Here is a 27,029-nt window from a genome sequence, read left to right on the forward strand (position 1 = left end):
TCTTGTGCTGCCGCCTGGGGGCGCCCCCAGCTGGGTCTGAGGCTGCCGCCAGCCCTGCTGTTATCATTAAGATAATTAATAAACAAGCAATGGTGGGGCCAAGTGGAGGCAGAGCGAGGCTCCTGCTGCTTAGAAGGAGAATCCCCTGGAAAGATCCGGCGAGAGTGCAGCAAGGGACGTCACACTGGTTAATTCCTTCTTCCCCATCCTGGGGCCCTCTGCAAAGGGCCTTGTGCCTTGGCCTCCAGGGGGCAAGCAGAGATGAGGACAAGTAGGCAGGTGTGATTTGGAACCAGTTCTGCATCTTCCTGATGGGATGACTGTGGGCAGGGCCACCTGCAGTGATTACTGGTGGTGGAGCAGGCAATTATTCATTCCTTTAGTAAGGATCTGCCTATTTTTCTATGGGTGTCTACTGTGTGCAAGGTGGTCTACCAATAATAGCAGATGTTACACTGGCTAGTATGAAGACAATGCCACTGTTCACACCACGTCCTAGAAAGTAGGAGGTAGAAAGAGGAAGCAAGTAGGAAGAATGACAGCCCCCAAACACACGGCGTTTTGGCTTTGGCCTATGTAGGGTAGCAGTGGGAATGGAGAGCTGACAATTACTAACAGATCTTGGAAAACTCTAGACCTACAACAAATTGGAAAACACCCTAGGAAGGTGGCTAGGAGAAAAAGAAAATGGTCTTTTCCTGATAGGAGAATACTTGGCGATAAAAGGTAGGCTACGGGGAACGAATAAAGAAAAAAACTGGGTGAAAAGCTCAATCCTTTGGTACAGGGATGCTAGCAGATCTTGGTGGGGAGCTGTCACAGCCGTCCTGGGGGCACAGGAGGGTTTCGGTGTCTAGTAGGTGCTTTATGTTCTGAGAGGGCTGTGCGGGATTCTGAGGTCAGGATCTAGAACAACGTTGGGGTGTGGCAGGGGCTTCCAGCGGGGCTCTGAGGAGAGGATCCGGGGCGCCACGCTGGAGCCTGGAAAGTATTTGGGGGGAGAGGAGGGGCGTGGCCGGGTGCCTGTCCGGGGAGCCAGGCAGGTCCTCGGCAGCGGCGGTGGAGTGGCCGGGGCGCGGGTCCGCCTGCGCGGTTTGGAGGTGGGCGGGGGGTCGGGTGGCCGCGGCCGAGGTTAGCGCTGGGCTCTCGCCACCGGGGCTGCGGGGCGGGCGGGCGGGCGGGGCGGCACGAGCTCCGCGGAGGGCGGGCCGGGAGGAGGCGGCGGCGGCTCGCAGAAGAACATGAATCAGCGGCGGCGGCGGCGGCGGCGGCGGCTGTGGAAGGAGCGCGGTGGCCCAGCCGCGGCCCCGGGGACTCCTCGCTGCTGACGGCGGTGGCCGCGGCTCGAGGCGGCCGCGGGTCCGGGACGCCCCGACCGAGCGCCGCCCCCCGCCCCTCCCGCGGGCCTCCCGCCCCTCCTCCGCCGCCCTCCTCTCGGCGCTCGCGGGCCGGGCCCGGCATGGTGCGGCGTCGCCGCCGATGGCGCTGAGGCGGAGCATGGGGCGGCCGGGGCTCCCGCCGCTGCTGCTGGCGGGGCTGGCCTCTCTGCTGCTCCCCGAGTCGGCGGCCGCAGGTAGGGGGTGGCCCGGGAGGCGGCGGGAGCCGGGGGGCTGCGGAGCGGCACGGCTGAGCGGCGCAGCCCAGGGACGGCAGCGGGGGAGACCCGGGCCTGGGCCGGCCAGAGGTTGGGGTCGGTGGCCGGGGCTGGAAGGCCGAGGCTAGGACGCCGCGGGTGTGGGCTGCCAGACCTCCGGCCGCGGCCCCCCGCCCCCAACTTTCTCGCGCCCGGGGCTGGCTCGGTGCAAGGGAAGAGAGTGGGGGGTGTGGGCAGCCGGGGGTGCTCAGGACGGTGTTTTCCCGCCTCTATCTTCCTAGTTGTTCGCTCCCTTTTCCCCAGTCCTGAGGACCCGTTCTGCCTTCCGCACACCCCCGAAGGTCCCACTCGGAAACTACAGGGTCTGGGTTTGAGCACCCAGGGCTGTGAAGGTGCCGGATTCTAAAATACCTCTGGCCGTACTCTAGTTCCTGTGGCCCTTGGCGCTCCCGGAAACCCGAATGTCGAAGAGCTTGGGCTGGATGAAGGTTACTGGTCCTCGTGAGGATTAGCTTTATGTTGCCATATAGCCACGGAGACATTTCCCCGAGGCAGGGGGGCAGCACCTTTGTCCGCAAGTTCACATTGCACACATCTGGAACTACTGGGTGTAGAAGGGGTGTGAGGCTATTTCTCCTTGTTCCGTGTGGGTGAACAGAGTAGGGTAGAGACAGGGGCAGGGCAGCAGCTGTCCACCTGGCATTTCTTAAAACTGAGTTCTTTGCTGTATCAGCCTCTCGAGGAGAGGAATAGGAAGAGGGTGGAAAGTATTTACCGGCTTCGAGGGGCGTATCTGGTGCTCAGAGAGCCCAGGAATCTACCTAGGGTTACACAGTAAAGCGCTGGAAGAAACAGGTCTTGATTTCATTTATGCAGCTACTTCACCTGCCCATCAGTTTAAAAATATTCGAGGAGGGTGTGTGTAGGTGTGTGTGGGTGTGTGTGTCCCCACCCTTGCCTGAGGAGGGTAAGATTCCAATAGGTGGGCCTTGTTATGCACAGTAGCTGGGGGGTCTTAGGCTCCTGCTTAGGGCCTCACCCCTCCCTTCTGCCTCCCATTTTCCTAGCGCCCGCCCCTGCACACATTCAGGTATTAATAGAGCAGGCGGCTGCCAGGAAGGCTGCCATGTGTTTGATCTGACGTGGTTTTGTAGCCATATGTTCCCCACTTCAGGGGAGCACCCCCTCCTTCCCTTCCTCAGCCTCCCTTCTTTTGGCAGGGTGGGGTGCAGGGGTACTGGCAGCAGCTCGGGGCTTGACTGACACCCCGGGCAGAGAGCTGGCAGCCTGTTGCACTGGTTGGGTAGAGGCGTCATTCCCGGGGCAGTCCCGGCTCCAGGAGATGACAAGTCTTCACTGTTTCAGCTCAGTTTGCCTTCTGGTGATTGGGCAATAGGGAGCTATGGGGAAGAGGTCCGTAGTGCTAAAGGAACTGGGCAGTGACAGAGAACTGGAGGACTTGTCATGCCCTTTCTCCCAGCCTGGGTTCAGGCCACCTTTCTTCTCATAGAAGCCTGTCTCTGCTCCTTGGCACTGGCTGAGAATGAGCCTTCAAGCATAGAAACTGCTTTCTAGAAGAGAATGGGAGATGTTCCCAGAGACATGGGCTATCTCAATCAGACTGACACGTTGTCTTTCCCTTCCCTCAGGCCTGAAGCTCATGGGAGCCCCAGCGAAGATGACAGTGTCTCAGGGGCAGCCAGTCAAGATGAACTGTAGTGTGGAGGGGATGGAGGACCCTGACATACACTGGATGAAGGATGGGGCTGTGGTCCAGAATGCAAGCCAGGTGTCCATCTCAATAAGCGAGCAGTACTGGATTGGCTTCCTCAGGTGCAGGACTGTGGTGTGGGATGACAGCCGGGGGACAGACAGCCTGTGCCCATTTCATAAGGGCCTGGGAGCTGAGGCTGTGCTGGTGTCTAGAGGTCTGTGGTTTTAAAATTTGGCAAACTGTGGAGCTTTCTAGAAACTGGCCACGCTAAACCCATTAAGTTTGCCCAGCAGAGCTGCCCCTCCTTTTTTTTTTTTTTTATGTTAGGGTCTAACTGGCATTGGATGGCTCGGAGCTCACTCTGTGTATAGAGACAAGTCTAGCCTCAAACTCACAGTCCACTTGCCTCAGCCTCTAGGGTGCTGGGATTACTTCTCTTGACTCTTGAGAAGTAAGCCTGATCTCCTGTCTCCACAGCCTGAAGTCGGTGGAGCGGTCTGATGCCGGCCTGTACTGGTGCCAGGTGAAGGATGGGGAAGAAACCAAGGCCTCTCAGTCAGTATGGCTCACCGTGGAAGGTGAGGAGGCTGTAGCTGGATGGGCCGTTTGCCTTGAAGCTGAGAACTGTACCTTTACAGAAGAGAACTCAGGGCAAGCTGGACTGCCTTACTGTCTCCTGTGACCTAGGTTCTAGGCCAGTGGTTCTCAGGCTTCCTAACGCTTCGACCCTTTAATACAGTTCCCCATGTTGTGGTGACCCCCCGACCATAAAATTGTCTTCATTACTACTGTGATGGTCTAGATTTACACGGGTATAACAGCTAGTTTGCTACGGATACTAACCGTAATGTAAATATTTTTGAAGATAGACGGTTGCCAAAGGGGTCGTGACCCACATGTTGAGAACCTTACTCTAGGCTCATCCAGCCATCAGGGACCGTACCTGTTGGAGTCTGGATGTCTAAGAACCAAGGAGGCCCCTAGGCCCCACAGTCTCTGACATCCAGTCTGTTTCAGCCTTCTGAGCAACAAACTATCAAGCATTCATCGGAAGCTGGACCCTGTTCTGCCAAGAGGACCTACCAGAAGGGGGGGGGGGGGGGGGAAGGGAAGGAGGGCTCCACAGCTGCTGGAGCTCAGAGCTGTTCAGCCCTGGAGAACAAAGTGACTGAGAAAGTAACAAAGGGCCTTGAACGGGAGGGAGCCGGGGCCTGCCAGCAGAACTCTGCTAAAGCTCCCACCCACTCCCCTCCCGGGGTGCTCCTCCCCCCACCTCCCCACCCCAGCGTCTCCAGTACTCTGAAGGGCTGTCAGAGCGGGTCTGGAAGGGACTGTGGGGGCTGGCAGCAGAATCTGCCTTGCCTAAGCGGGCAGCAGAAAAGGAAGACGATGGAAACAAAGCCCACGCTGCCCCCTCCCCACCCCTGATGCCCGTTTGGGGCTGACCCATTCGTAAGGGTCCTGTGGTGCGGGCCATACAGAGTACTTCAAATGGAAATGAACTTGTGGTTTGAGCAGTGGGAAGCTAAGAGGTGGCAGGGCTAACTCCCCTCCTTTTTTTCTCCCTAGGTGTGCCGTTCTTCACGGTGGAACCAAAAGATCTGGCAGTGCCACCCAATGCCCCTTTCCAACTGTCTTGTGAGGCCGTGGGTCCTCCGGAACCTGTAACCATTTTCTGGTGGAGAGGACCCACTAAGGTTGGGGGACCTGCCCCCTCTCCCTCTATTTTAAACGTGACAGGTGAGCAGCCTCAGGAGGGGGCTGTGAGCAGCGAAAGCTGGGTCAGTGCCTGGAGGGAACACTATGGAGTTGGGATCTGCGTAGATCTGAGTTTGTTGCTTGGGCGTCCAGAGCAAACCCCAGTGCCAGGGTGCGTGAGCCATGCCATCGCCCAGCTCATTAGTCAGGTGTGCTGTGCTGGCTAGGTGGGCTGATTAGGTGTGAGCCTGCTGTGTGTGCTTAAAGAGGGTGCTGGGCCCTCCTTCCCTCACCCACGGCAGTCTGGTCCTTGCACAGCTGGCCCTGAGAGAGGAATTGTGTGAGATCAGGGGTACCCATCCTCCCCCCTCCCCAGGGAAGGAGCCAGAAACCAGCCCACGCAGAGCTAGGGAGGAGTGTCTGGCAAACTGGGAGAAGACTCGGCTCAGGCTATAGAAAGGGAAGTGGGGGAGGGTAAAGGGAAGAGGGAGGCCAGCATAAAAATACAGGGCCTCCTCACCTGATGGTCCTTTCTAGAAAAATTCCCAGTCTCTTCATATCCCATGTACAGTTATACCCCCAAGCAGTCACACCTGCATACTCTCCCAGACCCTCAAGATCCTGGGCATATACGTCACATGTTTGTGAGACTTGCCAATCTGTGAAACTAAGTGTACTTTTCTCAGTTGAGGCTTGAACTGTGCAAAATAGATGAGTCTGAGCATGAAAGGGAAGTCCCCAGGAATTTGCATCTTGATGGAGGGACTAGGGACCTGCTGATGCCAGAGCAGGACCTGTTCAGAGAGGAGGCTGGGTTCGCAGCTTCCAGCTTTCCTCCAGATGTGCATGGTTAGGAGCCTCAGGCAGCCAGCCCTGTGATAATAAGCACTCAGTGGAACTCCTGAACTACTGCATACACCACACTCTGCTGGGCACAGAGGGAACAGAAGGAAAACAAAAGGGTAGAAGCCACCTTTCCAGCCTCCAGAGAACTGAGGCCGGCTGGGTAGACAGGACACATGCACGAGGAGCTAAGAGTCTCCCAATGTGACAGCGCCTGGGCAGAGAACAAACAAAAGGCTCTGGTATGCACAATCAAGGAGTTGCCAGCGAAGGGAGGTGCCCTGTGCTGTTGTGGGAGATGAGGTTGAGGTGGGAGGCATGGTTATAACATGTCTCTGAGCTTTCACCGTGTACAGTGCACTTTAAAATCAACTACCTGATTCTTAAAATTCTCCCATTCGACAGATGGGGAAACAGAATATCATCCAGGCCTTTTATACTCCAAAGCCCTTGTTCCGTACTAGCATACCCCACTGTCCAACCCCTTCCTTTGGCTGGAAGGACTGCTAAGATGTTCTGGGGAGAACCTGAATTGAAGACCCCTGTTCCTAAACTCACTCAGTGGTGGTTGCTGCTTGGGGACTGACTAAGGTTTTCTGGCCCCAGGAGTGACCCAGCGCACAGAGTTTTCTTGTGAAGCTCACAACATAAAAGGCTTGGCCACTTCCCGACCAGCTATTGTTCGCCTTCAAGGTAGGGGGGCGCGGGCTGGGATCGGGGTGGGGTGGGGAGGACAGGGGCAGTCTCAGCCAGTTGTCTAGCATTAGAATTGGCTGGCTGGCTGGTTAGCCAGCGTGCGTCTGCTCTGCAGGAATCTCCAGGTGAGGGGTAACTGGCACAGCTCCCCTTCCGTAGTGGGAGCACCTGAGACCCTGCCACAGCAGAGACAAGAATAGAATCCTGACGTCACAGCAGATTTCCCATCACGAAGCAGAGCCTGGGAGGGAGGGAAGGATGGAGCCAGCAGGAGATGGTCAAGGCTTTTATTCAACCTTGTTTCTGTCTCTGGTGTGGAGGGAAAGGGGGTGGGGGCCCGCAGCCTAGCAGATGGCAAAGGGTACCCAAGAGTGTTGGTGCCGAGGGGGAGGAGAGAGGGAGGAGAGAAGCCAGTGTGCAAAGGTACTTATCTGCAGAAGCTGGGCAGTTGCCTGTTTCACCTTTGGTCACCCCGGAACACCCCTCCCCCACCTTATTCTTTGGTCAGTGTCCTTGATTCGGGGAGGCAGCTTCTGCCCCCAGCCTAGGCCCTCTCCCAGGCATGAGTAATAGTGCTCTACTGGAAGCTGGTTTATGCACCCCTGTGCCTTGGGCATGCTGAGTTGCCATCCTTAGAGGTGCTCCATGCCCTAGGACAGATTCAAGGATTGACTCCTATGCTTCTTTCCTCCCGAATATTTTTACTGGGCGCTGACATGAAGTCTCTATCCACAGCACCTCCTGCAGCTCCCTTCAACATCACAATGACAACAATCTCCAGCCGCAACGCTAGTGTGGCCTGGGTGCCAGGTGCTGATGGGTTAGCTCTGCTCCATTCCTGTACAGTGCAGGTAGGCTCTCTGACTGACTGCTCGTTCTGGCTGCACTGGGTGACAGTGCTGTCACACTAGGCTTGTCTGGGGCTGTGGGTCTGAAGCACGGTTCAGATGCTCCTTGGTAGAAAGAACCCAGGCTATTAATAGTCTCTCTGTCCTTTACTTTTGTAACAGAGGGAGGGGCTCAAAGCCTGCACCTTATGCTAGAAAGCAGGTCCAGAGCAGACGTGGGTATCTGGAAGATTCTTCTCTTCTCTTTTGTTGTTGTTGTCCGTTCATTTGTTTTGTTTTTGTTTTTGGACCCAGGGTCTCTCTGTGTAACAGCTTTGGCTGTCTTGGAACTAGCTCTGTAGACTAGGCTGGCCCCAAACTCAGGAGATTTGCAGGCATGCCCCACCACTGCCCAGCTGGAAGATTATTCTTTCTTTCAATGTATTCTTCCTTTCCGTGCTAGGGATCAAACCTGGGCCCCTCACATACTAGGCAAGCCCTATACCACCGAGCTCTAAGAGTTTTTCTTTTAACATATCTGATACTCTTCCCTCTCACGTCTTGCTTCTGCCCCAAAAGAGAACAAGAAGACCAGAAGGGGTCCTGCTGACTAGAAAAGGTGGGCAGGGTTGATTCCAAAAATAAGAGCCATGGCAGGCTTGCTTGCTTGGTATTTACTCAAAGGGGATTTGTTGAGAACCTTGTTTGCTTGTTTGTTTGTTTTTTTCCTGTGCTGGGGACAAACCCAGGGCCTTGTACATGCCAGGCAAACACTCTGTGACTATGTATTCCCTGTCCTTTAGTGAGAACCTTTGAAACTCTTCTAAGTATGTCCCCAAGCCAGGATGGGCCCTCCCCTGCCTTCACCCTGGCCACACCCTTTGTCCCTGGGCAGAGTTTGCAGGGCCAAAGGGGACAAGCTTGTCTGCGTCATCCTTACTGCCACATAACACTCTATACATTCAGAATGTCTTGCCCTGGCTGCCCTGGGACTGGGTCGAGGGTGTGTGTGGCCTTCTCCTCTGGTCCATCCTTCCAAAGACCTTGCTGTGACATGTGTACTTCTGAGTCTAAGGGTAGCCACTGGGAGTAGGTGGGTGGGAGCAGGCAGCATTGTCCATATCCATGCATTGGAAGGCCCTTATGGTGTAGACTCATTTCTGAGGCCCAACTCTTGCAGTGCTACCACACTCAAGGATTTGGAGAATTAGAAATGGGAACCCCACCTTCCAGGTGGTTTTGAAGATTTGTCAAGATAGCAACACAGAACCAGGCATGGTGTTCCGCACCTGTAATCCCAGCTCCTGGGAGGTACAGTCAGGAGTTCAAGGACCAGCCTGGGCTATGTAAGACCTTGTCCCTGCCTGCCCCCCAAAGGTAGTGGGGAGTGGGAGAATGCCTGGAGATATAGCTCCGGTTGGTAGAGTGCTTGCCTAGCATGGAGGAAGTCCTGGGTTCCATTCCCTAGTACCACCTAAACTAAATCAGGCATATGTCACACTGTACTCCTGATCCCAGCACTCAGGAGGTTGAAGGATATTCTCTTTTTATTTTTATTTTTTGTTGTTTGTTTTGGTTTGGTTTTTCAATACAGGGTTTCTCTGTGTAACAGCTCTGGCTGTCCTGGAACTTGCTTTGTAGACCAGGGGCCTGGAACTCACAGAGATCCACCTGCCTATGCCTCCTGAGTGCTGGGATCACAGGCGTGCGCCACCACTGCCCACCTCAAGGCTACAGAATGAATTCAGGGCTAGCTTCAACTACTTGAGGCCTTCTTGGAGGAAGGGGAGGGAGAGAGAGAGAATATGACAACAAAAAGAAACTGGGCTAGGGATGTAGTTCAATGAAACGGTACTTGTTTAGCATACGTGAGGACCTGCATTTGATCCTCAACACTTCTAAAGGAATAAGTAAATAGATGCATTGGGTGATTTTTTTTTTAAATGTTTAAGGATTTAACCATGTTGTATGTGAATTATGTATATATGTAAAGGATCGCCAGGGATTGAACTCAGGGCTAATGAATGTTAAGTGACTACGTGGCTGCTGAGCTGTATCCCTAGGCACACACATAGGCCTTTGTTTGTATTCTTGTCCTGTGCCTCCAAAATGTAAAATGAGAAGCTGGTTCATGGAGCCCTCTGCTCCCCATTTTTCTTACCTTGAAAAGCTCTGAGCTTTGGGGTGAGTAAGTAGAGATGGCAGACACTTTGAAACAGTTAAGCACTAAGTACAAATAGGCAGGCAGAGTTTCTGGAATTGCTGAGACATCAAGAAAGTAACAGCACTAGCCTGGCATAGTGGTGCACGCCTTTCATCTCTGAGGTCGAGGCTGGCATGGTCTACAGAGTGAGTTCCAAAACAACCAGAGCTACGTGGTGAGACCCTGTCTCAAAAACAACACCAAAAGGGACACTTGTCCTTCCCCCCTCTCCTCCTGCTGGGTATCGGACTCAGGGCCTTGCCCGTGGACAGTCTACCACTGTGCCTGTACTCAGTCTCAGAATAAGTAGGACTCCTCAAGGAGCAGCAGGTCAGGGACAGCTTCTGTGAAATAAAGAGGTTGAGCCTGGTTTGGTCTTGTGGTGGAGACAGTTGGAGCAGGGGTTTGCTGACAGAAGACGTTGTTCAAGCTCCCATGTCATCACAGCTACCCTGTCTTCCGTCTCACCTCGGAGACCTTACCCCCATCACTGGTTTTGTGCCTTTCTGTTTCGTTTTTTCTCAAGGTGGCACTGGCCCCAGGAGACTGGGAGGCTCTGGCTGTCGTGGTCCCAGTACCACCCTTTACCTGCCTGCTCCGGGACTTGGCCCCTGCCACCAACTACAGCCTTAGGGTGCGCTGTGCCAACGCCTTGGGGCCCTCCCCCTACGCTGACTGGGTGCCCTTTCAGACAAAGGGCCTAGGTAAGGAATGCAGCCAGAGGGGCGAGACTGGAGAGGAAAGGCTTCATTCAGTCAGCGCTAATTGAGCACCTACTGCATACCACTTTGTACCTAGTTCTTGTGGGAGGAACCAATAGATAAGCAAACTGGAAACCATGGGACAGTATGGTCAGAGAACTTGAGGGGGGCAAGCAGAACCCTCTAAAGAGGGTTAGAATACAACTCTGTGGTGGGTCCCTTGGCCTAGCACTCAGGAGGGCCTAGATTCAATCCCCAGTATCTTAAAAAAAAAAAAAAAAAAATCCCCTTGAGATGGGCAGCCTTCATCTATAAAGCTCAGACTGGAGAACCACAGAATTTAGTTAAAAAAGAAAACTCGTGGGTTTTTTTTGTTTGTTTGATTAAAGAAAAGTATTTAATTGGTTTAATTGGGCTTGCTTTGCATTCTCAGAGGTTCAGTCCATTATCATTATTGCGGGGAGCATAGCAGTACCCAGGCAGACATGGTATGAAGTAGCTGAGCAGTCTATAACTGGATCTGTAGGCAGCAGGAAAAGAAAGACACGGGCCTGGCTTGAGCTTTTGAGTTTGGAGAGATGTTAATCTGAGTATTCCATTGTTGCAACCCCACAGGTTCATAGCTATGTTAGCCACATATGGGAAAACTCGTGTTTCAAGTGTGTTTATGATTTTTTTTCTTTCATAAGAACTCTGGGCTGTGGGTTGGAAGGCCTGGGGGACAGGCCTGAGTGCGGTCTGCAGGATGAGAAGGAGCCATGTGAACATTTTATGGGAAAATGCAGCAAGTCAAAGAATACTGCTTTGGAATTTGCTCGTAGTCCTTTGTTAAAAGAGGCTGGGTGGGGGAGGGGCCGAGCCGTACCAGGGTGATGAAGAGCCACACTGTAGATGTGGGGGCTGGGCTGCTTCTGTCCTGCCCAGGCTACCCTCTCCCCAGCCCAGGGGGATGTTAGCGGCCTCAGCCAGGAGGCAAGCCCTTACCTCACCCTCCGCTTTCTGAGTTGTTAGCTCTTGGTTTGGGTGGGGTAATGATGGTGGGAAAGGTAGGGATCCTAACAACTTTCTTTGGGTACAGCGCCAGCCAGAGCTCCCCAGAATCTCCATGCCATTCGTACCGACTCAGGCCTTATCCTGGAATGGGAAGAAGTGATCCCTGAGGACCCTGGGGAAGGCCCCCTGGGACCTTATAAGCTGTCCTGGGTCCAAGAAAACGGAACCCAGGTAAGGGAGACCGCCCTTCTCCCCCTCTGCTTGTGTTGCTGGCTGGAGGTGGAATACCCTCCCCATCCTGGAAAGGCAAGCTGCCTGTGTTGTTGCTTTGTCTCTAGTGCTGGGTTGGCCCCGTGGCACTTTGTATGCAAAGCAGGAAGCCTAGGCCTGTCCCTACAAATGGGGTGGGGGTCTGGAGCACAGATAAAGCTTTGTCCCCAGCCCCGACTCTACTTCCTGTCATCCTTCTCTAGGGAGGAGGCTTGTTTGTGTTCCAGTCCAGGGCAGGAACGTGGTGACTCTCAGAAGGCTGTGTTCTACAGCCCCTATCACTCACTGTGCCCTAAGGTTCCCAGATTCCTAGCTGAACTTTTTTCCGCCCTCCTACCGCAGCTGGAGGCTTCCCCAGACTCAGTGTGGGGGTGGGACTTTTCCTGGCTGCAGGATGAGCTGATGGTGGAAGGGACCAGGGCCAATCTGACCGGCTGGGATCCCCAGAAGGACCTGATTTTGCGTGTGTGTGTCTCCAATGCAGTTGGCTATGGGCCCTGGAGTCAGCCACTGGTAGTGTCTTCTCATGACCATGCAGGTAAGGCATGCCAGTGGGGTAGGGATCAAGGCTTTCTAAGAGGAGACAGGTGGCAACAGCCTCATCCCCCCCAATTTAAAGAGCCCAGCAGTTGAGCTGGGGTTGGTATTTCTAGCTTGGTTTTTCTCCCTTTACTTTGGTTATATTACAGGTCCCCACAGCCAGGGCCTGTCACAACTCAGGTAGAAACTCTGGGATCCTTTTTACTTCTTGACTTAGGAAGTCTTTTGTCAAGGCTGTGTGAGGTGGCCATCCTGGGAAAGTTCTAAAAGGCCACTCTGGTGTCATCCTGGCTCATGAGGTTGCTTTTTCCTTCCCATAGGAAGGCAGGGCCCTCCCCACAGCCGCACATCCTGGGTGCCCGTGGTCCTGGGTGTGCTCACCGCCCTGATCACTGCTGCTGCCTTGGCCCTCATCCTGCTTCGGAAGAGACGAAAGGAGACACGGTTCGGGTAAGGAAGTGGGACCACGGAGAGTGAAGTAGGTGGTAACACAGGCCTTGTGACTTACCTGAAGCCCGCCCTGGATTTCTCTGTAGGCAAGCCTTTGACAGTGTCATGGCCCGAGGGGAGCCAGCGGTACACTTCCGGGCAGCTCGGTCTTTCAATCGAGAAAGGCCTGAACGCATTGAGGCCACACGTGAGTGGTGGAGCATCATAGAAGAGAGAAGGCAGGCTATCTTGTGACCCTACCTTTTTTATCAACTCGTTAATCCAGCTAAAGCATCTGAACCCTGACAAGTCTCAGAGTAATAGCAAAGACACCAAATTCCCTGGTGGAGCTTATCACAATGTGGGGATCCAGGCTCTGTGCTGAGGACAGGGAGCTGGGTGGAGATGGCAGGCTGGAGTGTGGGTTTGACTCCAACCCTGCTCCTTTCTCACCTCCTCCCCGCAGTGGATAGCCTGGGCATCAGCGATGAATTAAAGGACAAGCTGGAGGATGTCCTTATCCCAGAGCAGCAGTTCACCCTCGGCCGGATGTTGGGCAAAGGTGTGGGGGCTCTGTGGGGACTGGCAGGGGTCTGCCCTCTCTGCATGTGTTGTTCTGCCACCTCCAGGGTGTGAATTTAGGTCAGCTATATAAACAAGATCTACCTATGGATGCCTGATTTGGGGGTATTATGGGTAATGGAGGCTAGAGGAGGGAGGACAGGGAGCCATTCCCAAAACAGCCCCTTTCAGAGCCTTAGGTGATGGTTTATGCCCCATGGAGTGTCCTCTGAAAGGGAAGGGGTAGGGAGCCTGAGGTGTCTCACCTCCACTGGTTTCCTGCCTAGGAGAGTTTGGGTCAGTGCGGGAAGCCCAGCTGAAGCAGGAAGATGGCTCCTTCCTGAAAGTGGCTGTCAAGATGCTGAAAGGTGAGTTGGACAATGGGATTTGCTGCCTGTTGGAGGAGGGGTAAAGGGAGCAGCAGCAGGGTTGCTGGCTGCAGCACGTGAATAATTCAGAAGCATAAACCCCCACACGGATTCCTGCTCTCTACCGTCAGCAGGGGTGGTCCTCACAGTTCACTCTTGGGTGATTACAGCTGTGCTTGGTGGAGCTCCGGGCTGTCCAAACCAGAGGGAACGGCCAGTCATCTCTGCACTGGAGAAGCAGAGGCAGGGGATTGTTAGAAGTTTGAGGGCCAGCCTGGGCTACATAGTGAGTTCCAAGCCAGCGTGAACTGTGAAATGAGACCTAAAAGAAAAGCCTAAGAACTCAGGCCTGGAGTGGTACTTCAGCGCCTGTGAGGGGTAAGGCGGAGGCTCATGAGTTTGAATCTAGGCTGGACTGTCTCAAAGGAGAAAAAAAGTGAACAGGGAAACATTAGCCGACAGAGAAACTGTTGAAAGCACCATTCCCCTGCGAAGCCCCGGGCTTCTGAGAACCGGGCTTCAGAGTCTTGGGAGGATTTGTGGAGTGACTCTTGTTCCCTCCCTCCCAATTCCTTTCTCCCAGCTGACATCATCGCCTCAAGCGACATAGAAGAGTTCCTCAGAGAAGCAGCTTGCATGAAGGAGTTTGACCATCCACACGTGGCCAAGCTTGTTGGTGAGCCCAAATCGGGAGGCAGATATAGAATAGGGCTAAAAATACGCCCCACCAGCGTGAGAGGGCAGCCTGGAGGGGAGCAGTTTGGATACCCAGTGAGCAAGCAGGTAGTGAGTGGGGTCTTGTCTGAAATCTGGCTGTGAGGAGCTTAGCTCAAAACTGCTCATGTGGGCGGAGGAGGGACAGAGACCTGTACTGGAGCCAGGAGCAGCAGGCGGAGCCCTTCATGGGTACCAGGCAGGAGCCCCAGCTCAGTGGTAAAAGATGATGACCGCACAAGGGCTTGCGACGGAAGCCAGCAGGCAGGGCCTGAGGCAGCGTCCTGCTGTCTTCCTGCCCTCTGTGCCCAGGTCTTGACTCTCCCTTGTCTCCCAGGGGTGAGCCTCCGGAGCAGGGCTAAAGGCCGCCTCCCCATTCCCATGGTCATCTTGCCTTTCATGAAGCATGGAGACTTGCATGCCTTTCTGCTCGCCTCCCGAATCGGGGAGAACCCTTTTGTGAGTGCCTCAGGTGGGGGTGGCCAGGAGGCAATGGGTGGGAGAGTGATGCCTGGAAAAGGGACCGAAGAACCCGGGGGAGAAGAGGTTTGGTGGGCAGAACTCAGGGAGCCATCAGGAGAGAAGGGGTCAGAGCCCAATAGTGTTTAAACTGGCTTCCTTTTTCTTCTTGACGCCCTGCTGGGAATTTGAGGTCAGGTAAAAGCCTTTTCAAGAAGAAGACTTTTGGTTTTCTAGCTCTTTCTCAGGCTTGCCAAAGCTTCCTTGGAAGGCCCTTGGTTCCCTTTCCAGTGATTCTTAAGACAATCTTTAGGCTTTCTGGCCAGGGAACTTCATTTATTGCCCCCAAGGAGTGGAAGGTCCAACCTGAGCTTGCCCTGTTTGCCTACCAGAACCTGCACCTCCAGACTCTGGTCCGGTTCATGGTGGACATTGCCTGTGGCATGGAGTACCTGAGCTCCCGGAACTTCATCCACCGAGACCTGGCAGCTCGGAATTGCATGTAGGAATTCTGGTGGCCTGGTGGGTGTGAGATAGCCAGTACCTCCTGGCACTTGCTGCTGTCATCCCCGCCTTGGAGGGGACCTCCTATGCATGGGGATAGCCTGGCTTTAGTGAGAGTGTGAACATGGGAAGGACTGACTGTCTTTCAACACCCCTCGCAGGCTGGCAGAGGACATGACAGTGTGTGTGGCTGACTTTGGACTCTCCCGGAAAATCTACAGTGGGGACTATTATCGTCAGGGTTGCGCCTCCAAATTACCTGTCAAGTGGCTGGCCCTGGAGAGCTTGGCTGACAACTTGTATACTGTACACAGCGATGTGGTGAGCTGGGTGGCACAGTGGGCCTTGGTGATGTGAACAGGGTGGATTAGTGTGTGGGTGAATCTGCAGGACCCAAAAAGGGCCAGCAAAGCTCTGCTCTCTGAGCTTTGATTACTGAGTTATGAGACCCCAGAATCCTAAAATCTGGCTCTGCTTAACTCAGGAAACCTAGTAACATTCTCCCCCAACCCTGATTCTATACCAGTGGGCCTTCGGGGTGACCATGTGGGAGATCATGACGCGTGGGCAGACGCCATATGCTGGCATCGAAAATGCTGAGATTTACAACTACCTCATCGGCGGGAACCGCCTGAAACAGCCTCCGGAGTGTATGGAGGAAGTGTAAGTATCCTGGGTAGGGCTATAGACGGAGCTTTGACTTACGGCTGCTGCTACAGCTGCTCTCCCGGGAGGAGCTCAGAACTTCCATTGGACTTTTGATAGTCCTTGTAGTTAAGAGTGAGGACTGACCTATTCCGTATTTACCCTCAAGCTCTCTGTTTTCTTTTCTCCCTTTCTTATCCCCCTTTTTTTTTTCTGGGAGGGGGGATGTTGAGACAGTTTCCCTAGGCGGCTTAGTTTGACCTCAAACTCTGAATTCCCTTTGCCACAATCTCCAGAATGCTGGAATCACAGCTGTGAGCCACCATGCCTGGCTCCTACTCCATAGTCCTTGCTGCAGCCTTTCCCTGTCACTGTTGTTGCCAGTTTCCAGGGAGAATCAGGAGCCATAAATGGCAGAGAACAGTTGAGTTCAGTGCAGGTTCCTTTCCCTTCTTGGCAACCCAGCTAGTCTGGCATTGGGCCCCCTCACACAGGGCTGTACCCCTGGAGAAACAAGCAGCCCCCCAACTGTCTTTTCTTGGCCAGGACAAGGTGGGGCCTGGGCTGCTTCCTTGGTCTTGGCCTCCCCTTGAAGGAGATCCTGAGATCCTGGGAAGATGGAAACTGACTCCTTTCTTTGCTGCAAGCCCAAAGTACTACTGAGCAGGGCGGGACTCCCGCTGCAGTGTAAACAAACCCTTGTGACAGGGTGATGTAATTGTCACTGACCTTAGCTGGGCCCATCAGGTATTCTCCCAGGCGATCTTTCTCTAACCCTATAAGGAAAAGGCTTATTATCTCCATTTTGTAGATGAGGAAATAGGATTAAAGAGGCTAAGTAACAGGCCAAGGTCACACGGCTATTATGGGATTAAGTTGGTACTTGAACCTGGATCCTTGTGGTTTTAGAGTTCATGCTCTCAACCATGAAATCAACTGTGTTGGTCTGTTCTAGTATGACACTCTGACACTAGTCAAGCCAGAGAGGTTTGGGAGAATGAATACATACATGTTCCCTTGTTCCATGGAGCTTTGGAATTAGACCTCCAGAGTGCCCCAGCCATGAACAGGTGGAGGAAAGGGAGCTGAATGGTGGTATTCTCCTCTCAGGCAGTAGATTTGAAGTGCTTGGAGCCTGGTGTCAAAAGAACAATTTAAAAATTGTTTATTACCAGGTGTGGTGGCACACACTTTTAATCCCAGCACTCAGGAGGCAGAGGCAGGCAGATCTATGTTAGTTCAAGGCCAACTTGGTCTACAAAATGAGTTCCACAACAGCTAGGGCTATTACACAGAGAAAAAAACTTGTCTAGGGAAAAAACAAAACGAAATATTGATTGATTGATTGATTGATTTTGGTGATGGGACTTGAACTCAGGGTCTGTATATGATAAGCAAGTGCTTATCATATACAAGTTATACCCCAGCCTCTCACTCATACTTTGGATGGAAGTCGAGTGCGGAAACCAGCCCTGCCCACCTAACCATTGAGCAGAGCTCAGGCACTGTGGAGATTGAAAGCTCACATCTCCTTGTGGCTGCACCCAGCCTCAGCCCTCTTCTATAGCTGCAGAAGCCGAGCTCTGGGAAACAGTAGAGACAGACAGACCCTGGCTCAGCTTTCTCCCAGACTGTGGCTGCTGCTGCTGTCAATGAAGGGTGGGCGGACACTGGCCTCCCACTAGGCAGCCTGGAGGAAAGGTGCCAGTTGGCTTCTAGCGCCTCCTTGAGAATATGTCACACTCTGGCCATGTACCCATATTCTGGACCGTTCCCACAGCCTGCCTGGGCTCTGGCACAGCTCTTCCTGCCACTGGGGCCTCTATTAGGAGGGCTTTTTCTGTGAGATAGTACTTGGGGCTTTTGCCATGAACAAGAGTCAGGCTCTGCTGATTGCGTTTTGTCTCAGACCTTCCCCATGAGGGAAGGAGTGTGTGTGTGTGTGTGTGTCCTTAGAAACAGTGAAAGCTATAAGAGACTCTAAGGCTAGTGAAATTAAGTGTGGGGTGTGGTGTTCCTGGCAGAGGAAGAGGGCTGGAAGCTTTTCTGAAAATGTAAGTGTACATGAGTGGGTTCTGCTTCGTGTGGACTTGGGACAAAAAGGGGAGTGTACATGTCTACCTCTTAAAAAGGTAACCCTGAGTGCAGGGTCTGGGGTTAGTATGCATGAGGCCCTGGGTTCTGCAGCTCCACAGAACAAAAACCAAGGGAGACAATCCTGACTCCAGGCTTCTGTGTAAGACAGTACTTGTATTTAGACTTCCTCCTGAGACAGCGCAGAAGTTTGAAGTCTCTGTGGCTTCAAATCATAGTACAATGACTTTGGGGAATTCGTCCCCATCTCACTTATCCTAGACCAGACTCAAACCAGCTTTGTAGCTGAAGCATACTTTAAACCTCTGATCCCCCTGCCTCCACCTCCCAAGTGCTAGAGTTACAGGAGTATAGCAGTTAGGAGGTATTGGAGATCAAACCCAGGCCTTTGTGTATGCTGGGCAAGCGTCCTACCAACTGGACTACATTCCTAGCCCAGTTTTTTTTTTTTTTTTTTGAAACAGGACTTTGCTTTGCAGCTTTGTCTGACCTCATACTCAAAATGTATCTTAAGCCCACTTCAAACTGGTAGCAATCCTCCTGCCTCTCCTTCCTGTTTGCTGGGGTTACAGATGTGCTTTACCACTCCTGTCCTGTCACCTGCCACCTGTGAGACCTTATTAAGGTCTTATTAATTTGTTTGTTTTGTTTTTTCAAGACATGATTTCTTTGTATAATAGCTCTGGCTGTCCTGGAACTCACTCTGTAGACCAGGCTGGCCTGGAACTCACAGAGATGCACCTGCTTCTGCCTCCCGAGTGCTGAGATTACAGGCATGCGCCACCACTGCCTGGCTAGGATTTTTTAAAAATTTTTTATTTTTATTTTATGTGCATTGATGCTTCGCCTGCATGTATGTCTGTAGGAGGGTATCAGACATTTGCGAGCTGCCATGGGGGCACTGGGAATTGAACCCAGGACCTCTGGAAGAGCAATCAGTGCTCTTAACCTCTGAGCCATCCCTCCAACCCCAGTGACAGGTTATTTTTAAAGGTTTATTTTTATTATTTTTTAATTGTGTGGATGTGTGTGTGAGTGTATATGGATGTGAGTGCTCGTATCTGTGGAAGCCAGAGACATCAGAGCCCCCAAGAGTTGGAGTTAGAAGGTGCTTATAAGCTGCCTGACATGGGTTCTGGGAACTGAACTTGGGCCCTCTGCAAAAGTAGTATTCACTTTTAACTGCTGAGCCATCTCTCCAGCCTATAGCCAAGGTTCCTAATCTCTCCATGCTTCAATTTCCATATTTTCAAAATAGGAACTGTTAAATGCAGGGCTAGCAAGATGGCTCAGCAGGTAAAGGTGCTTGCTGCCACACCTGGACAACCTGATTTAATCCCAGGGCCCCACCCACATGGTGAAAGGAAAAAGCCAATCCCTGAAACTTGTCCTTTAACATATACATGTGTGCTGTGACGCATGCCTATGAATTCATAAGCATGTGCACATTTATGCGCGCGCGCACACACACACATGCCATGTAATCTTAACCGGATGCATAGTAAGCCTTCTACACTAGTGTTGAAAATTGTTTCCCATCTCAGTGTGGCCACTACCTTTCCTCATCTTCTTTCTACCTAGGTATGATCTCATGTACCAGTGCTGGAGCGCCGACCCAAAGCAGCGCCCAAGCTTCACATGCCTGCGGATGGAACTGGAGAACATTCTGGGCCACCTCTCTGTGTTGTCCACCAGCCAGGACCCCTTATACATTAACATTGAGAGAGCCGAGCAGCCTACTGAGAGAGGCAGCCCTGAGCTGCCCTGTGGAGAGCAGTCTAGCAGCGAGGCAGGGGACGGCAGTGGTATGGGGGCAGTAGGTGGCATCCCCAGTGACTGTCGATACATCTTCAGCCCTGGAGGGCTGGCTGAGTCACCTGGGCAGTCGGAGCAGCAGCCAGAAAGCCCCCTCAATGAGACCCAGAGGTTGCTGCTGCTGCAGCAAGGGCTACTGCCTCACAGTAGCTGTTAACCTGCAGGCAGAGGGCAGCTGGGGCCATCCCCCTGCCTCTGCTGGCCACTATGCTGGCTGACTAAGCCCAGCCTGATCACAGCCCAGGCAGCAAGGTATGGAGGCTCCTGTGGTAGCCCTCCCAAGCTGTGCTGGTACCTGGACTGACTAAATTGCCCAATCCCAGTTCTTCCTGCAGCCACTCTGGCTGGCCTGGCATCAGTTCAGGCCTTGGCTTAGAGGAGGTGAGCTAGAGCTGGTTGCCTGAATGCAGGCAGCTGGCAGGAGGGGTGTGTGTGGCTGTGTTTCCATGGGTACCGTGGGTGTGGATGGAATCAGGGGAGGGTAGCAACAGCCCTGTGGGCCCTACCCTCCTGGCTGAGCTGCTCCTGCTTCTAGTGCATGCTTGGAGCTGCCCGAAGCCTGGAGGCGCATCAGTGCCCACCACACTTGGGTTTAAATGCCAGGTTTGCCCCTTCGAGTCACAAAGAGATGTCCTTGTATTGTTCACTTTTAGGTGGCAGGAAGGGATTGGTACACTTGGGTCCCAAATCCCTTGGCAGGAGATGGTGGGATATTCTCAGGTCTGAATCCTCATTACCTTCCAGATTCCCCACCCTGCCAAGGCCTGGAACTGGCTGGGCACCTCTGAGGCATGTGGGAGGATTTCTTGAGTCTGGTAGATGGAGGGGTGCTGAGGGGCTTACCCAGAGGTGAGTGAAACAGTTCAGGACCCCTCCAAGCTTCCCACAGTCTGTCTGAGCATGCTACCAAGTCCCCAAATGTCCCCAAAACTAACAGAGGCAGTTTTGTCTAAGCCCAGCCCTTCACACGGTGACCCTTAGGTCCACCCTCCTCTAAATGGACGTCTCTTTTGTCCCAAGTCTCCAGAGAGAAAATCAGCCTGATGGCTGATTGATGTGGGCGAGAGAAGTTCCTGGAACCAGGGCTGGGGTCTCGGCTCCAGGAACCTCCTAGAATGCTGCTAGGAACATTTCTAAGCTATTAAGTTGCTGTTTCAAAACAAATAAAATTGAAAACTAAAGAATCAACGCTTTATTTATTTTTAAAGTTATTACTAATACTTTCTTTTTGGGTTTGGGTTTGGGTTTTTGTTGAGACAGGGTCTTACTAGGTATCCCTAACTAGCCTTGAGTGCTGGGATTAAATTCCTGTGCTACCATGCCCAACCCAAGGTTTTGTCTTCTAAGTGTTTACATTTTTCCCCCTTCCAGTTCAGGAAACAATGAAGCATCTCTGCAAAGAGAAAAGTCTGGAAAGATATGCCAAAGTGTAGACAGCTGTTATCTTTACATGATATAACTAAGAAAGCCTTTTTCTTCCTGTTTCCTACATTTTCTGAGTTAAACACAATAAACTTCTCATTAGCAGGTTGGACCCAGTAACTCCATGTTAAAGATAATACATTATCTTTGTAGACACTAGGAAGATGCAAAATGTCATTAGTCCCACCTCCCAAGGGTAATAACCCCCACTGGGCTCTGGAAAAAGCAAACATTTTGACATTCAAATTGGAACAGAGAGGCTGTTCTCTCTACCCTGTCAAACATTTCTTTTCTTTTCTTTTTTTTTTTTGTTTTGTTTTGTTTGTTTGTTTTTTGTTTTTCGAGACAGGGTTTCTCTGTAGCTTTGGAGGCTGTCCTGGAACTCGCTTTGTAGACCAGGCTGGCCTCGAACTCACAGAGATCCACCTGCCTCTGTCTCCTGAGTGCTTGGGTTACAGGTGTGCGCCACCACCGCCCAGCTGGTCAAACATTTCTTTAGGTCCTCATTTCTTCCCTCCTGTCAGGAACCTGGGAATCAGTGGTCAAAGAAAGGTGAGCCTCTTGAGGATTAGAAATACCAGAAACAGAGTTGCTTCTCAGTATTTCCACCTGCAACCTAGTTTCAGCTCCTGGCATTGTGCAATAGGAACGTTCCTCTGCTGGGGCGGAGAGGAATTGGGAGAGGCAGAGCCACAGCTCTGCTGGCTGAGGCAATGGAATGAGGTAGATCCCTTCCTGGAGCAAGTATCCTGAAAAACCTGTTGCTGGTTCCTCAGGTCTGGTTCCCACATAGCTTATGAAACCTGAATTCAGTTCCATGCAAGTAGCTTTTTAAATACCTCATGCTTTAATCCGTTTTATAACAGGGTGGTGATTAATTGTGAGATAACATTGGGAATTGATCAGAAGACCCTTTCCTCTCAAGCAATTGTCTGCAGGGAACCTGTGGCTAGTTTCATCCACTATGGTGTTCCTGGAAGTTCCTCTAGGACAGGGGTAAAAGACACTAGAAGGTTAGCAGAGTGGCAACTTCTGCCCAGCACTCCCAAGAGCACCTTTAAACTGGTAGATTTTGTTTTTGTTTTTTCTAATTTTTAAAAGTTTGTTACAAACCAGTCAGTGGCACATGCCTTTGATCCCAGCATGTGGGAAGGCAGAGGAGGCAGGCAGATCTCTGTGAGTTCGAGGCCCACTTGGTCTTGAGTCCCAGGACAGCCAGGGCTATGTAGAGAAATCCTGTCTTGGGGGAAAAAAGGTTTGTTACTATGCTCTGTTTAAATATTTAGAATGTGTATGTATGTATGTATGCACACTCATGCCATGATACATGTGAGTAAGTCAGAGGTCAACATAGAAGTTGGTTCTTCATGTGGGCCCCGGGATCAAACCCAGATCATCAGGTTTGATGGCAGGTACATTTAGGCACTGAGCTCACCAGGCCTGAATAACATTTGTTATTACACTCTGTGTGTGGGGGCCAGTGTTCTCTTCTACCCTGTGTATCCCAGGAAGAACAATCTATTTTAACTACTCAGCCACACCTTCAGCCTATTTATTATTTATTTATTTATTTAGGTTTTTCAGACAGGGTTTCTCTGTGTAGCTTTGTGCCTTTCCTGGAACTCACTCGGTAGCCCCGGCTGGCCTCGAACTCACAGAGATCCACCTGCTTCTGCCTCCTGAGTGCTGGGACTACAGGCGTGCACCTGCACCACCACCGTCCGGCTATTTATTATTTATTTATTTTTGTTTTATTTGAGACAGAATCTCTTTTTGTAGCCTTGGCTGACCTAGAACTCCCTAAATAGACCAGACTGACCTTGAACTTACAGAGTTCTACCTGCTTGTGGCTTCTGTGTGCTGGGATTAAAGGTGTATGTCCATAATACTGGGTATTTATATTTAATTTTTTAAAAAGATTTATTTATTCATTCTGTATACAGAAGAGGGCGCCAGGTCTCATTACAGATGGTTGTGAGCCATCATGTGGTTACTGGGAATTGAACTCAGGACATCTGGAAGAGCAGCCAGTGCTCTTAACCTCTGAGCTATCTTTCCAGCCCATTTAAAATTTTTTATTTGTTTGTTTTCTGGAGCATGATTTCTCTGTTTAACAGCTTTGGCTGCCCTGGAACTCACCAGGCTGGCTTCAAACTCAGAGATCCACCTGCCTCTGCCTCCTGAGTGCTGGGATTAAAGATGTGCCACCCACCACCATCTGATGATTTTCTTTTTCTTAATCTCTTTTGGGTGTTTTGTTTTGAGACAGCATCTCCTGATGGTTCTGCACTGAGCCTGGCACTCACCATGTAGTCCAGGCTGGCCTTGAACTTGCTGTGACACTGCAAGATTGCTGGGATTACAGGCGTATCCCACTATACTAGACAACAGTGGAATTACTATTGTGGTTCTGGGGAATGCAACCCAGGGCCTCCCTCCTACGAGGTGAGCATCCTACTGCTAAGCAGCATCCCCTGCTCCACAAGGAGCCTTTAAAGCCCTGTTTATTGAAGCATGAAGCAGAAGTACAGCAGCCATGACTGCAGAGTCCTCCATTTTCTACAGATCCCAACAGTGAGCTGTCAGATCGGAAACAATATTCCAGCACCCAGAAGCCGCCCTTGGGACCTGCTCCAGCCTCTCAGTTTCCCTTCTGCTCCTCAGATATAATCTCTAGCCTGACAGGTCCTTGCTTGCCTAGGATTAATGTCACTTTTCTTGAATTTGTATCCGTTGAATCCTTTAGGTTAAATAATTTTGTGTTTGGCTTTTTTGGTTATGTTTTCTCTCTCTCTCTCTCTCTCTCTCTCTCTCTCTCTCTCTCTCTGTCCCTCAATTCCTTTGTCTTCATTCCTCTCTTCTCCTTTCTTCTTTCTTTTTTTTGAGACAGGGTTTCTCTGTGTAAGTCTTAGCTGTCCTGGAACTCACTTTGTAGACCAGGCTGGCCTTGAACTCACAGAGATCTGCCTGCCTCTGCCTCCTGAGTGCTGGGATTAGAGGCGTGCACCATCACCGCCCGGCCTTCTTCCTTCCGTTTGTACTTCTTGCGCCTGGGACCCAGCCCAAGGTGTGATGTAGACAGGCATGTACTCTGTCACAGTGGCTTGTTGGGATTTTATCCGTCTAGAACCAGCAAATAAATAACAGCAAAATATGTTTTAACAGCCTTGCAATATAGCACGCTGAGGCCTTGGTCTCCATCCCAGCAGGCTCTGAGTGCCGGGGTCACACCTCTACTACAGGCTACCTAATTCCAGCAGCTTTTAGAGTTTGGAATCAAAGGGGAAAAGCAAGACCAGGGGTGGATTTGTTTGCTCTTTTAAGGGCATGAACGTGTGTGTTCATGTGGTATAGAGTTTGTGTACATGCACCTGTGTGCGGAGACCAGCGGGCAACACTGGGCTCTCCCTCCATAACTCTCCTCCTTACTTTCTGACACTTGACCAGGTTATAGAGCCTGTCTAGATAGCTAATGAGCTCCAGAGATCCTGTCCTCACCACTAAGGTTACAGATACACTCGTGCCTAGGATTTAGGTTCCCAGGTAGGCACTTTACACATTAAATCATCATCTTCACAGCCCTTGTTTTTCTTTTAAACTTGTCCTTTAGTGCATAGGTCAGGTCTCACTATGCAGCCCTAGCTGGCCTCAAACTCACAGAGATCTACCTGACTCTGCCCCCTGAGTGCTGGGATCAAAGGCATACACCACAGCTGGCCTGCTTCTCATCGTTTTGAAACTATCTCCCAGATAAATCATCTCAGAGACTTGTCAAAATGTAGGCTTTTATCATGGAGGTCTGTGGTAGGCATGAGGGTCTACCTTCTTGGTTTCTCTTTCTCTTTTACTTTCTTCCTTTTGTTTTTGAAACAGGGTCTCACTGTGTTGGTCTAACCTGGAACTCAGTCTGTGGACCAGGCTGGCCTCACAGAGACCCACTTGCCTTTGTTTTCCTAATGCTGGGAGTGAAATCCTGTGCCACCACAAACAGCTCTCTCTTCCTTGCTTTTTAAAAGTCTCCTTTCAGGGTGGAGAGATGGCTCAGTAGTTAAGAGCACTGGCTGCTCCTGGAGGACCTGGGTTCAGTGGGTTCATATTCCCAGCACCCACATGGCAGCTCATAGCTGTCTATAACTCCACTTCCAGGGGATCTGATACCCTCACACAGACATGCAGGCAAAGCACCAATGCATATAAAATAAAAATAAATAAGTCATTTAAAAAACTTTTTTTCTTTTCTTAACAAGTTCCTACTATGTATCTCAGGCTGCTGTCAAACTTGAAATCTTCCCGTAAACTGGGATTACAGGGGTGCATAAACTGGGATTACAGGGGTGCAGCATCTCCCCTGGCTTCAGTCTGTGTTTCTAACATGCTCACCGCTCATTTCATTTCATTGTGAAAGACCATAATGAAGACTAGTAATTAATAATTCCAAAATGTGAAGGGAGATTTAAAAAGTCTTTATATAATTACAATATACAATCACTTAACAATGTAACAAATGGAAAAGATGGAAACACAATTGAATCTCTGTATTAAAGTTTTAATTAAATTTTTTATTATTTTCTTTCTTATTATAATATTTTAACATTTATTATTTGCATAATGGCAGAAGACTGAATTTGATTTCCAGCCCACATACAGGCAGTCCACAGAGCTTGTAACCCTAGGGAGAGCTTATGCCTCTGGCCTCCTAGGGCAACTGCACTTAACATGCACAAACCCACAGACACACAAATACAATAAAAAAAAAAAAAGATATATATAGGGGCTGGTGAAGTGGCTCAGCTGTTAAGAGTACCAGCTGCTCTTGCAGAAGACCTAGGTTCAATTCATAGCACCCACATGGCAGCTCATAACCAGATAGATCTATAACTCCAGTTCCAGAGGATCCATCATCCTCTTCTGGCTTCTGCAGGCACCAGGCATGCATGTGGTACACAGACATACATAATATATATACATAAAATTAAGTCAAAGTGCCAGGAGGCCTCGTAATGACCCTGGGCCTGCCCCTGAGCCTGCTGAGCCTGGGAACCTCTGACTGCCAGGGCTGGGAGGCCGAGTTGGAGCCCATTCAGGAGCTGGGTCACACGCGGGGTCACATGTGGCTTCTCTTCTCCCGGGCCTTGGCAGGGAAAGGCTCTGCCGGGTTGGAGGGGACATGACCGCCTTTGTCCTCGGTGTGGCAGCCCTCCAGCTGCGAGTGGAGCAGGCGCCCAGGCGACAGAGCAGAGCGCTGCGGGCATCAGGAGGGGTAACTAACGGGCACCCAGCAGGCGTCCCGCATTTCCAAGTCATCTCAGTCAAGCTTTTCAACCTGCTTCTGAAGACCAGCCACGCCTTTGTCAAAGCTGTCTCGGTTTGCTTCCTCTAGTGGTTAAATTCATCCCTAAGTGCCTACTTGTTCAAGAGGAATACAAAAGAGCCTGAGCTCGTGTGCCCAAATGCTCACACTCACGAAACAGTCCAAAGTCTGCCCGCACTTGCAGGCAGCATCACGGGAGGACAGGTGTTCAGGACTAGTTAGGTGGCTGGTCAAGGTCACCCTTAGCCACATAGCAAGTTCAAGGCCAGTCTGGGCTCCTTGAGACCCTGTCTCAAAACACATCAACCAACCAACCCCAAATAAACCCTGGGCCTAGTGGCACAGGATTATAATACCAGCTACTCCTTTAACAGCAGGAAATCCAAGCAAGGCCTTTCTGGTCTACAAAGTCAGTTCAAGGTCAGCCTGGTATCTATGCTGTCTCAAAATAGGAAATAAAATTTAAAAAGAGAAAGAAAACAACGCAGTGTTACTGTTGTCCAGGCTGGCCTCGAACTCCTGAGTTCAAGCAACTCCTCAGTTTCTCAGGCAGCAAAGACTACAGGTATAGACTACAGCACCCACCTCACCACCCTAGCACCCACAGCACCCACAGCACCACCCTAAC

General features: G+C 51.5%; 1 protein-coding gene across 3 annotated transcripts; it reads left to right on the plus strand.

Moving 5' to 3' along the window:
* The first annotated feature begins 1,037 nt into the window (after positions 1-1,037).
* Tyro3 (TYRO3 protein tyrosine kinase) lies at positions 1,038-20,856 on the plus strand. Of its 3 annotated transcripts, none has more exons than XM_036184068.1 (19): positions 1,038-1,100; positions 3,244-3,427; positions 3,786-3,886; positions 4,878-5,048; positions 6,456-6,542; positions 7,281-7,396; positions 10,102-10,279; positions 11,355-11,500; positions 11,933-12,077; positions 12,400-12,529; positions 12,616-12,716; positions 12,975-13,070; positions 13,357-13,437; positions 14,021-14,113; positions 14,489-14,610; positions 15,003-15,112; positions 15,276-15,435; positions 15,641-15,777; positions 19,435-20,856. In XM_036184068.1, exons 2-19 carry the CDS (start codon positions 3,255-3,257, stop codon positions 19,823-19,825), a joined length of 2,538 nt encoding a protein of 845 aa, XP_036039961.1. In that variant the 5' UTR covers positions 1,038-1,100; positions 3,244-3,254; the 3' UTR covers positions 19,826-20,856. The 3 variants fall into 3 exon arrangements, with proteins under 3 accessions (XP_036039961.1, XP_036039960.1, XP_036039962.1); XM_036184067.1 differs by lacking the exon at positions 1,038-1,100 and adding an exon at positions 1,227-1,573; XM_036184069.1 differs by lacking the exon at positions 1,038-1,100 and having other exon boundaries at positions 3,320-3,383.
* The last annotated feature ends 6,173 nt before the right edge of the window (positions 20,857-27,029 follow it).

The sequence above is a fragment of the Onychomys torridus genome, chromosome 4 (genome assembly GCF_903995425.1).
Source record: "Onychomys torridus chromosome 4, mOncTor1.1, whole genome shotgun sequence".
Lineage (NCBI taxonomy): Eukaryota > Metazoa > Chordata > Mammalia > Rodentia > Cricetidae > Onychomys > Onychomys torridus.